Source organism: Dipodomys ordii, unplaced genomic scaffold, assembly GCF_000151885.1.
Source record: "Dipodomys ordii isolate 6190 unplaced genomic scaffold, Dord_2.0 Scaffold34, whole genome shotgun sequence".
Taxonomy (NCBI): domain Eukaryota; kingdom Metazoa; phylum Chordata; class Mammalia; order Rodentia; family Heteromyidae; genus Dipodomys; species Dipodomys ordii.
Window position 1 is genome coordinate 14,205,686 of NW_012267250.1, and position 11,900 is coordinate 14,217,585.

General features: G+C 42.5%; 1 protein-coding gene across 1 annotated transcript in view; it reads left to right on the forward strand.

The window, feature by feature from the left end:
- Positions 1-11,900, forward strand: part of Mypn (myopalladin) — a 113,560-nt gene that overhangs the window by 94,383 nt on the left and 7,277 nt on the right. Inside the window, exons 12-16 of the mRNA XM_013017051.1 lie at positions 3,569-3,790; positions 6,143-6,292; positions 7,795-7,877; positions 9,065-9,191; positions 10,629-10,832. Of these exons, the coding sequence (XP_012872505.1) occupies positions 3,569-3,790; positions 6,143-6,292; positions 7,795-7,877; positions 9,065-9,191; positions 10,629-10,832 (786 nt within the window). The remainder of the gene's footprint in view (positions 1-3,568; positions 3,791-6,142; positions 6,293-7,794; positions 7,878-9,064; positions 9,192-10,628; positions 10,833-11,900) is intronic.

An 11,900-nucleotide genomic window follows, 5' to 3' on the forward strand; every position in this document is an offset into this window, starting at 1 on the left:
GGCTCAAGTGGTAGAGCGCTAGCCTTGAGCTGAAGAGCTGAGGGACAGCACCCAGGCCCAGAGTTCAGGCCCCACGACTGGACCCCCCAAAAAAAGAGGTACCCAACTTACAGAGGTACCCAACTTGCATGTGCATGCACATTGTGCCTAGGCACTGGAGCTTGAAGTCAGGGCCTCGAGCTTTCTGGGCTGGCACTCTACCACTTTAGTCTTGCCTACAGCCTGGCTTATTTTCTGGTTACTTTGGAGATGGGGTATAACAAGCCTAAGTGGCTTGTCTGGCTTCAAAATATGATACTTATATAAAATATTTCAGTGTCCTGAATAGCTAGGATTACAAGTACAAGTCACCAACATCCAGTATAAGGAATATAATTTTGATTAATTCAGGCCTTGGGTACTTACCTCATCAGATGTCAGTGAGATTAATGCTACAACATGAATAGTGGGGCTCAGTCTGAGGCTCATGCAGAAAACTCATTCATGGGGATACAGAGTTGTTGATTACCCCAACGATTAATTCAGTTTGAGTGTGTTTACCTGGAACAAAGTATGCAGCTGTCTCTCCTTGTCTGCACGGGATCCCCTCAGTATGCATTCGAGATCCCTTATTGCATTCCTGCATAGTGGAGAGTCCTGAACCCTATATATTCTATCTTGTTCCTGTAGTCCATAACCATGAAGAAGTTTAATTTTAAGATACTAAGGGTAGCCAGGTACACTAGGTAGATCACAGAGGCTGAGATCTGAGGATCCTGGTTCAAAGCCAGCATGAGCAGAAAACTCAGTGAGACTCTTAATTCCAATTATCCACTGAAAAGGGAGAAGTAGAAATGTGGCTCAAGTAGTACAGCACTAGCCTTGAACAAAAAGTCAGTGAGGGCATGAGGCCTTGGGTTCTAGCTCTAATACCACACACACACACAAACACACACACACACACAGATACCAGGTGTGGTAGCTCACACCTGTAATTTCAGCATGAAGGAGGCAGAGGCAGTTCAAAGCCAGCCTGGTCTCCATAGTGAGACTTTATCTCACAGAGGATACTCTTAGGAGAGGAACACAAAGGCCCAATACTATCTGCCTCTGATCATACAAAATAATATTTATCGAAATGACCTCCAGGAAATGGAAACAAGAGGTTTTTCTTTGTTGCTGTTTTTTTCTTTTCTTTTTTGTCTTTGGAGGTGGGGGGCACAGAAATGGAGGGGAAAAGTATGAATAAATGTAGCAGTGGTACTCACTAAACACTACTTTTGGGTGGGGAAGGGAGGGAAAATCTGGGTAAGAGTGTCCAAAAAGAAATGTATCCCTTGGGATGGGAATGTGGCTTAATGGTGCTTGCCTAGGATGCATGAAGCCCTGGGTTTGATTCCTCAGTACCACACAAACAGAAAAAGCCAGAAGTGGTGCTGTGGCTCCAGTGGTAGAGTGCTAGCCTTGAGCAAAAGAAGCTCGGGGACAGTGCCAAAGCCCTAAGTTCAAGCCCCAGAACTGGCCAGAAAAAAATAACAATAAACAAGAAATGTACCCTTTACCTGACATAGAACCCTAACAATTCAAAATTTTTAATTAATTAAAGTTTAGCCAGGTGCCAATGGCTTATGCTTTTAATCCTAGCTACTCAGGAATCTGCAATCTGAGGACTGCTGTTCAAAACCAGACCAAGTAGGAAAAAGGTGAGGGCTAGAGCCCAGGCCCTGAGTTCAAGCTCCACTTCTGGCACAATAAATAAATAAATAGTTTAATTTTTAAAGTAAATATTGTAAGAAATTACAATAATGAACTCTAGTGCTATGTAGAGAATTTTAATATGAAGTTGCTGCAGATGAAGTGGCCTGGGCACACTGCTTTGGAAAGGTGACATTTGATGGATTTGGCAAGGTGGGGGTGGGAGGGGAGGAATCCAGGATAATCCTAGATTTAGGCTTTAGCTCAGTGCACTAGTGTCCCCAGGATCTGTGCTCATCTGCAAGCTGTCACCTTGAGATAAGGATAGACATGGAGAGTAACCATTAAGGCATTTTCAAAGCAAGTTGACAGGAAAGTCTTATACCTATGAATTAAATAACTCAGCATTCCTTTTAACTTTTATTTTGCTAATCATTCCTTTTTATGGTGTTTTCCAAAAGTACAGATTAGAATTTTGTTGTTGTTGTTGTTGTTCATGGGGCTTGAACTCTGAGCCTGGGCGCTGTCCCTCAGATCTTTAGCTCAAGGGGAGCACTCTACCACTTGAGCCACAGCACTACTTCTAGTTTTCTGGTGGTTTTTTGGAGCTAAGAGTCTCACAGACTTTCCTGCCTGGGCTGGCTTTGAAAGCAATCCTCAGATCTCAGCCTCCTGAGTAGCTAGGATTACAGGCGTGAGCCACTGGTGCCTAGCTTCAGATTACAAAATTTTAAGAACATGGGTTTCACCCTAGACACTAAGAGGACTTCTGGTTTCCCCTCAACCAATTAAATAAATGATGCTACTGCTTCCTAGGATGAGGACCTCTCGGGACAGATGTCAAGTGTGCGTTCTTAGGGCCATGCTAAGTTTTCAGGGTCCACCAAGTACTATCATGTAAAGGAGATCATTGGGTATGACTCTAGCATTTGGGGACAGACAAGCTTGGAGAGATGGATTGGGAAGTTCTCAGCACAAGAAAGATGTCTGAAGCTGTGAGAATTGATGGAATTCCCAAGAACAGAGCAGTACAAGACAGTAGAGGAGACTGATGTTACTAGAAAGAGAGAGGAAAGCTGACGGAGTAGCTCAGGTGGTAGAGCACCTGCCTAGCAAGCTCAAGGTCCTGAGTTCAACCCCCACCCCCAGTATAAGAGGGAAAGAAAGAACTGGTACAATGAGATTTTATTTTACTTTTTGTGTCCATACTGGGGCTTGAACTCGGGGCCTAGGTCTTCTCCCTCAGCCTTTTCTCTCTGGGCTAGGTCTCTACCACTTGAGCCACAGTTCTACTTTAGCTTTCTTGGTGGTTAATTGGAGGTAAGAATCTCACAAACTTTTCTTCCTAGGCTGGCTTCAAACTTGGATTCTCAAATCTCAGCCTCCTGAGTAGCTAGGATTATAGGTGTGAGCCACTGGGGTCTGGCTGGGAGAGACAATGAAAGAGGTTTTCCTCAAGTATACATATTGAAGTGACCAGTAGAGATGTGAAGTTGGAGATATAGTCATGCATCTGAGTGCAGTGCAAAACAGCTGGACCACAGTAACCCTCTAGGCAGGCAGTTCTGCATATGTAAATGAACACTATAGTAATTATAGAAATAATATGTCATCTTTATTCCCTTCCCTACAGAATTCTATTAGGACTCCATGCTCAGGGTGAGGAAGCAGAGAGTCACTAAGGCAGTTTGGGATTAGAGTAGAAATGCTCAGACTTTTTCTAGTGTTTCAGGGCAAGCAAGTAGAAATGGAATGTGCCTGGTTTATTTGAGATGTCATGGTATAAATCCAACATAAGAATCTTTAAAATAAATTGCCCCCTCAATTCCATTAATGGCCATGTTTTTCCTCACCATAGAAATAAAAATTTAAAACATACTTGTCATGTTGGTAGGAGTACAAAATTTCAAGCTTTGAACAGAGGCTGATGAATGAAATTGAGTTTCGCCTGGAACGTACACCTGTTGATGAGTCAGATGATGAAATCCAGCACGATGAGATCCCCACGGGCAAGTGTATTGCTCCCATCTTTGATAAAAGACTCAAGCACTTCCGGGTTACAGAAAGCTCTCCAGTCACCTTCACCTGCAAAATTGTTGGGATTCCAGTTCCAAAGGTAAGGGACGATGGCCAGGCAAACAACAGCACAGAACTTCAAGGAAGTCTCATCTGGGTTGGAGATGTAACTCAGTCTCAGTGGTAGAGCATTTGCTTTGCCTGTACTAAGGCCCTGGATACAGTTACCATTCATGGGAAACAAAAACAACAACAAAAAACTTCTATCATGCTCTAATGAAGTATCTACAGAGAGAAGGCAAACCAACACCAGAAAACTAGAGAGAGAAAACAACAGCACTGAGATAATTTGACTAAAAAAGAGAACAAGTGTCAAGAATAGGCAAGAATAGAATCATTAAAGTAGTCAAGGTAAAAATAAATAAATAAAAATCAGACTTAGGTTAGAAATTTGATGTTTTGAGTTCTAGGGTGTTTAGCCCAGGGCCTTGCGCATGCTAAGCAGTCAACCCTTCCATTTGAATTTTAATAAAAGTTTATAATAGATTTCATAGTCACGATACTTTATTTGGGGCTATTGATTGTCTTAGCCATCAAGCTCAGCAAATGGATACTTTTCATCTCATTTAGTCTCTACTAACAATCCCCAGGGTGCCCCTTATTGCCCAGAGTGAGCTATATTTGTAGCATGACTCTTAGATTGGTAAATGCTGAAAATGTCACATCATTATCGCTGGCTGCTGAAAAATCTTATGAGTCACCAGATTTTCTAGCAGTCAGCTGAGAGATTTGCAGCTGGCGTGCTGTGCAAGAGGATCTCTCCAGCTTCCTTTTGCAAACACATGAACAAGGTGTTATCCTATATGGTTACCCAACCGGGAAAGTAGAGGAGGGAGGCTATAACCAATACTTTATCCTCTGCTTTAAGTGATTTCCTTGATACATGCAAAACTCACCATAAAAATACAGGTAGGTAGATTCTAGCTAGATGGTAGATACGTTTAGCAAATGAATCCCACCTAGCCCTGTTCTAACATTCTCTCTGTAGCAAAGCAAGCTACCCGAGGAAATAAAAATTAGACTTCAGCATATAACTAGTATGATGGGAAATGATCCAGCCGCCTGGTTTTCATTAAATTGTCTCTGAAAACACATCTGGTCATTAGGTAGCATTTAAACTAATAGTGAAACACACACACACAAAATGCTGCCAAGTGCTAGGGGCTCATGCCTGTAATCTTAGCTACTTGGGAGGCTGAGATCTGAGTATCACAGTTTGAAGATAGCCCAGGCAGGAAAGTCCACGAGACTCTTATCTCCAATTAACCACTCAGAAAACCGGAAGTAGTGCTGTGGCTCAAAGTGGTAGAGGGCTAGCCCTCAGTGCAAAAGCTCAGGGATAGTGCCCACACCCAGAGTTCAAGCCTCATGACCAACTTTAAAAAAATGCTATAATTAAAAGTTTTATCTTAATCCTAAATTATATTGAATTTTTTTGTGCATCAGTTCTGGACCTTGAATTCAACGCGTTGGTACTGTCTTTGAGCTATATTGTTCAAGACTAGCACTGTACCACTTGATCCAAAGCTCCACTTTCAGCTTTTTTTTTTTTTTTTGGTCGGTCGTGGGGCTTGAACTCTGGGCCTGGGCGCTGTCCCTCAGCTCTTCAGCTCAAGGCGAGCACTCTACCACTTGAGCTACAGCGCCACTTCCGGTTTTCTGGTGGTTTATTGGAGATAGGAGTCTCACGGTCTCTCCTGCCCGGGCTGGCTTTGAACCGCGATCCTCAGATCTCAGCCTCCTGAGCAGCTAGGATTACAGGCGTGAGCCACCAGTGCCCGGCTTCCACTTTCAGCTTTTTTTGGTAGTTAATTGGAGATCCGACTCTCACAGACTTTCTTACCTGGACTGGCTTTGAACCAGGATCCTCAGATCTCAGCCTCCTGGCTAGCTAGGGTTACAGGTATGAGCTACTGGTGCCTAGCTATATTGAATTTTTATTTTTGTGCTGGAACTTGAACAGGAAGAGTAGGCATTGTCCCTTAGCTTTTGTACTCAAGGCTGGTATGTTACCACTTGAGCTACCACTCCATTTCTGGCTTGCTGGTGGTTAATTGGAGATAGAGTCTCATGGACTGTACTGCCTAGCCTGGCTTTGAACTGTGATCCTCAGATCTCAGCCTCCTGTGTTGCTAAGATTCTGTGTGAGCCACTGGCACCAGGCTGATTTTTTTACTTAAAAGTGTTACCTAATAATAGATAGAGGAACACATTATACCTTCATTTTGAGTATATATTTTATGACTTTGTTCCAAGTGCTTTGAAAAGGATGAGTGTTTTACAGAAATGCTAATTAGCCCCTACCTCAACCTATCCCCTACTTCTTTACGCTCCAAGGATGTATGGAACAAGACTTCTCTATTATCCATTCCTGGATTCTCTTTCTTTTCAGGTTTACTGGTTCAAAGATGGGAAGCAGATTTCTAAGAGAAATGAACACTGCAAAATGCAACGAGAAGGAGATGGGACGTGTTCTCTGCACATCGAATCCACCACCAGCGATGATGACGGCAACTACACCATCATGGCAGCCAACCCCCAGGTGGAGACACAGGGTCCCCTGCCCTGGAGCAGTCTGAGGAAGAAGCAGTTGATAGGATTATCAATGAGACTTTGAGGGTTGCTGAGAAAATGAATGAGTATTGTGATTGTGTATAACTCCGACACAGATCACAGTTTAAGACTAGTTTGCCACTAGAGGTCACTCAGCCCTTCAGCCTTTACAAAGGCTGTATGTGTTTCTCCTGGACCTGTTGGGCTAATAAGTCTTGTGTTTATCAATTCCTTGACTTTCCTGAAGAGCGATTGTTCTACCAAAAAGTGATTTGTTGGTTTTGTTCCTTAAATATTAGCTAAATTGCTAATGGTCCTGGAACTCATCATATCCTTTCTTCTTCCTTTTCTTTTTTCCTTTTATTTTCAGAGCTGAGGACTGAACTCAGGGCCTTGCATTTGCCAGGCAAGCACTCTTCTGCTGAGCTAAATCCTCAACTCTTGGTTGTGATTTCTTGATAAATACTGGGAAGCTATCATCTTCATTTTGAATAAGGCCAAGTCTTAAGATTCCCATAAAAGATAAGGCAGAGTGCACATCTTCAACTACCATTCAAATAGAAAGTATAGAACTAGCTGAGCATGGTGGTGTATGCCTATAGCCTCAGCATTCAGGAGGCTGAGGAAGGAGGAAATTGAGTTCCACACTGGGCTATATAGCAAGACCCTGTCTTAAAGAAGTGAAAGAAGTGTAGAACTGTAATTTCTACTGTCATCCACCCTTCTTGTTGAAGTGTCAGTTTGATGAAAGGGAGGTATGAAAGTATTTGGTCCTGCTGTCTGCAGACAATGTTACATTCTCAAGAATTTATAATAATTGCCAGGTGCTTGGGCCTATAATCCTAGCTACTCAGGAGACTGAGAATTGAGGATCACAGTTTGAAGCCAGCCTATGCTGATTATGAAAGTCTGAAACATGGACTGTGAAGGTGGCTCAGTGGTAGAGTGCTTGCCTTGCATGCATGAGGCCCTGGGTTCGATTCCTCAGCACCACATAAGTAAAAAGAAAAAAAAAGCCGAAGTGACACTGTGGCTCAAGTGGTAGAGCGCTAGCCTTGAGCTGAAGAGCTGAGGAACAGCGCCCAGGCCCAGAGTTCAGGCCCCACGACCCCCCACCCCAAAAAAAGAAAGTCTGAAACTTATTGCCACTAACCTACCAAAAAAAAAAAAAAGCCAGAAGTAGAGTTGTGGCTCCAGTGGTAGAACATTAGTCTTGAACAACAAAGTTTGGGGACAGTGCCCAGGCCCTGAATTCAAGCCCCAGCACTGACACCAAAAATTGTTTTTATAGTAATTATTTTTACATATGCTCTCTGTTATTTTCTTGGTTTAAAAAATGAAAGTTACATGATTTCCATTCCCCAAAGAAAAAGTTGTAACAGAAAAACAAACAAACAAACAAAATGTTATTATTGCTATGACATGGAAAAAATATCAATTTTTAAAAATGTGGATTTCTTCTCAGAATCTTGTGTGTTTTCTGTTTCTCAGGGAAGAATCAGCTGCTCTGGCCACCTGATGGTGCAGAGTTTGCCCATTCGCAGCCGACTAACACCTGCTGGTCAGCCTCACAGGTAAAAAACAGAGGGCTTGCCCTTCCCTGCACCCTTCTATGTGCCATTTTAGTAAAAATGAATGAAGTTCTTGGGTCTGCAAATTATTCCTTCACAGTATAGCAGCCCCCACATTGGTGCCGGCATCCAGCGAGAGCTTGTCAGAAAGGCAAATTCCCAACCTATGCTTAAGCTCCTCAACCACAATGTGTGTTTTCACAAAATCCCCCCAGGAGCTTCACCAGTACATCCAAGTAGGAGAAGTACTGGTCTTTGGCACAATCTCAGTGGTTCCCAGTTGTAAGCATCAGTAGCACTGGTACCTATAATATAGAAATCAGTTACCTTTGAATTAAATTACCAATTTTTCTATAACAAAACAGAAACCTGTCATGATTACACGTCTTTGGACTGAATATTTTCGTTGTCACCACTTTAGCAACTGCTTTGCTTCCTCTCTGATTTCTCTATCCACTGAGAAGAAAAGAGCCTGACTTTCCCCTTAAGTCTGGTGGTGCCACAGAGTCTTAGCAAAGTATTCCATAGTTGCTGACAAGGAGGAATTAAATGTGACCTACCAAAGGAACAAAAAGTGATCCATGTTTCAGATACCGTGTTTAACTACGATTGCAACAATACCTCCTCCCCCTTTCTCCTCCTCCTCTTTCTCTGTCTCCTCATCCCCTTCCTCTTTGTTTGTTTGTTTTTTTAAGCAGCTGTTGCTGTTCGTTTTATCCAATTTAAGCTCATGGTGATCTCTAATAGTCTGCCATAATTTATTACCCAAAGACACAGAGATTGCAGCTGCCTTGTTCTGAAGAATAAACAGGGCTTCTCTTTGGGCTGTCAATGGAGGCTCAGTTGAATGCTGATTTATTTGTTTGTTTACATGACTTTTGAACAACTGGTCAAGCCCACAGAGCAAGGATGTCTGAGCCACTTAAACCAAATGACTTCAGAGAGCAAGAAGCTAAGGCCTATTTGATTACAGATCTCACAAGATAATCCTACAGTATATGAGATACTTAACATTTGTTATTTTACATGCGCCCCATGCCAGTTATTATTATTAAAGTTTTTGTTCTCACAAGGACTTTCTCCCTCCAAAAATAACTGAAAGTTGTTCTCCCTACAGCCATGCTAATTACCTATAATTCTAAATTTGAAAATTGGTTTTTCTATTTGATGCTTAAACATATTTACTACAGGGGAAGATCTCGCATACAAGAAAGAGACAAAGAACCCCTACAAGAACGTTTCTTCCGACCACATTTCCTGCAGGCTCCGGGGGACATGGTAGCTCATGAAGGGTGCCTGTGTCGGCTGGACTGTAAGGTAGACTCACAGCCCTGGGCCTTACAGCCAGAGTTGTTAAGTTTGAGTTTGTTTGGTTGTTGGCATTTATTTTTGTTTGAATCTATCTTATGGGTCGTGGTGGTGGTGGTTGTTGTTATTGTTGTGTTTTTCCCCTTAGAGGACAAGGTCCTAGAGGAGGAAGAGAAATCCTTTTTCCTCCCAATAGACTTTGGAATATTTAATACTGGATGAAATTATTTCATAATTTTTTTAAACCATTCTATCTTACAAAAATTTACATTGGGCTGGGTGATGGCGGCTCATACCTATAATCCTAGCTACTCAGGAGGCTGAGATCTGAGGATCATGGTTCAAAGCCAGCCCAAAGCCAGGCAGGAAAGTCCATGAGACTCTTATCTCCAGTTAACCACCAGAAGTGGCAATGTGGCTCAAGTGGTAGAGAGTTCATCTTGAGCTGAAGAGCTCAGAGACAGTGCCTAGGCCCAGAGTTCAAGCCCCAGGACCAAAAATAAATAAATAAATAAATAATACATTAGTATTGCATCAAGTTAGCCCTGCATTTTTTTTTTAGCCCTGCATTTTTAGAAGACAAACTAAAGAAGTGATATGATTCAGATATTTGCCATAGGGTACCTAGAAAACCTTTAAAACTACAAGGTCACAAGTGTGACCTTTAAGTGATTATTGTGAGCTGTAGTCTTTTTGGGGACAAAAAGGCCTGAAAAGATGGCTCTGAGGTAGCTGTTGTGACTAAAATATGTTCCTTGTGTAACCCACATCCATCCCTTTAGCAATTCTGCATTTTAATTTCCCAGCAATAGTTAGGCCTCAATTTGAGCGGTATATTTATGTACTATAGTGTCTTCTCCATATGATCAGAAACTGAATTGAGCTGTCCCTCCCAAAGATGCTGAACAGTATAGAAAACTTAGATGTGAATGAGTAAGGCTTGAGGGTAAGCATTAAGAGAGTCCACTTCTGTAGGTAGCTCTTGTTCTCTTATTGGCTGCCTAAACAGTCAGGTTGACTGCATCTCCTCCTCTATAGGCTTACGCCCACCAATGCCTACGTTCCATTCCCAGAGATTCTGACTTCATTTTATAATCCCTAGGGGATTATACTTCTTGCTTGCCATATATCATCTCTTATATTGATGCTACAGGCCTATTTTAGCTATTTAATAGTTGCCTTCTTTTTAACTTTAGAATACAACCACATGGTTTCATCATGACCTGAAAAGGGGTCAAAACACCAAAGAGTTTAAATTCAAGCAGCCAATTCATTCAACCCCTCTCCCTTCCCACAGAGGGAAGGGTTCCCACAGACAGCTTCTCACTACGCTAGGTCTTCTCACACTATATATTTGGTGCCAAATAGGGATGAAGAATTCAGCCACCAAATAAATCTGCTTGTCATCACGCTGTTGTTTGCATCAGCTGTCCTGTTGTTTATTAGGTGAGTGGCCTACCACCCCCGGAGCTCACGTGGCTGCTCAATGGTCAACCTGTGCTACCAGATGCCTCCCATAAGATGCTGGTCAGGGAGACAGGAGTCCATTCTCTGCTCATTGACCCACTCACCCAACGTGATGCAGGGACCTATACCTGCCTGGCTACCAACAAAACTGGGCAGAATTCCTTTAGTCTGGAGCTCTCTGTCGTAGGTAAGTTTTACTGCTGGAACCCCTCACCCCCACTCCAAGTATAATTACTTTAAAAGTTTTTGCACAAATATAGTACACATGATCTGTGACACAATGCCTCAGTCCTTTGTCAGAATAGGCAAGATTCCTGTAAGGACATGTTGATTGAGGGCTTTTTTTTTTTTGTCTGTTGGGGGGCTTGAACTCTGGGCCTGGGCATGTCCCTGAGCCCTTCAGCTCAAGGCTAGCGCACTACCACTTGAGCCACTTCCGGTTTTCTGGTGGTTAATTGGAGATAAGAATCTCCCAGAAGTTCTTGCCCAGTCTGGCTTTGGACTGCAATCCTCAGATCTCAGCCTCCTGAGTAGCTAGGATTACAGGCGTGAGCCACTGGCACCCTGCTAGGCTTTTACCTTTTTTCAGGCAATGTTGCAAAAACATTGAGTTTGACTGTGGAGCCACTATGGAGGAGCATTTGGCCAAAAGAAAAGCTTCCTGAGGAAGCTTGATTTTGTGGGAATTTTTTAAGTAGTATGATTCTGTCGATTTGAAGTTTATTTTCAAAATAAAAAAAATTGTTTGGGGACATACATGTTATCTTCTGTGAAATAAACCTTCCCAGAAACAAAAAGGAAAGATTGATTTTAGTACAGTGAGTATACTGTCTCTCATAAGTCAGACCAGCAATTAAAAAAAAAAAACTCCTTTAATTTTCCATTCCTAGCAGTTACATCCCATGTGTGTACCCCACAGCCCCTACAGCCGTCTCATTGGGAATGTGCATAAGTAGCTGACCCATTTCTTTTGTTAACCTTTTATGGAACTTTCTTAAGGCACTGATCCTCATTAAGAGGTAGAAAGCAGTAGAGTAGATGCCAGCCTACTCCATTAATTCCAGAACACAGCTAGGTTGAGGCATGAACCCACGGCACCTGCTTTTCTTTTTCATTCTTCTTCCTTTCTTCCTTCCTTTCTTCCTTTCTTTCTTTCTTTCTTTCTTTCTTTCTTTCTTTCTTTCTTTCTCTTTCTCTCTCTCCCTTCCTCCCTCCCTCCCTTCCTTCTTTCCTCCCTCTCTCCCTTCCTTC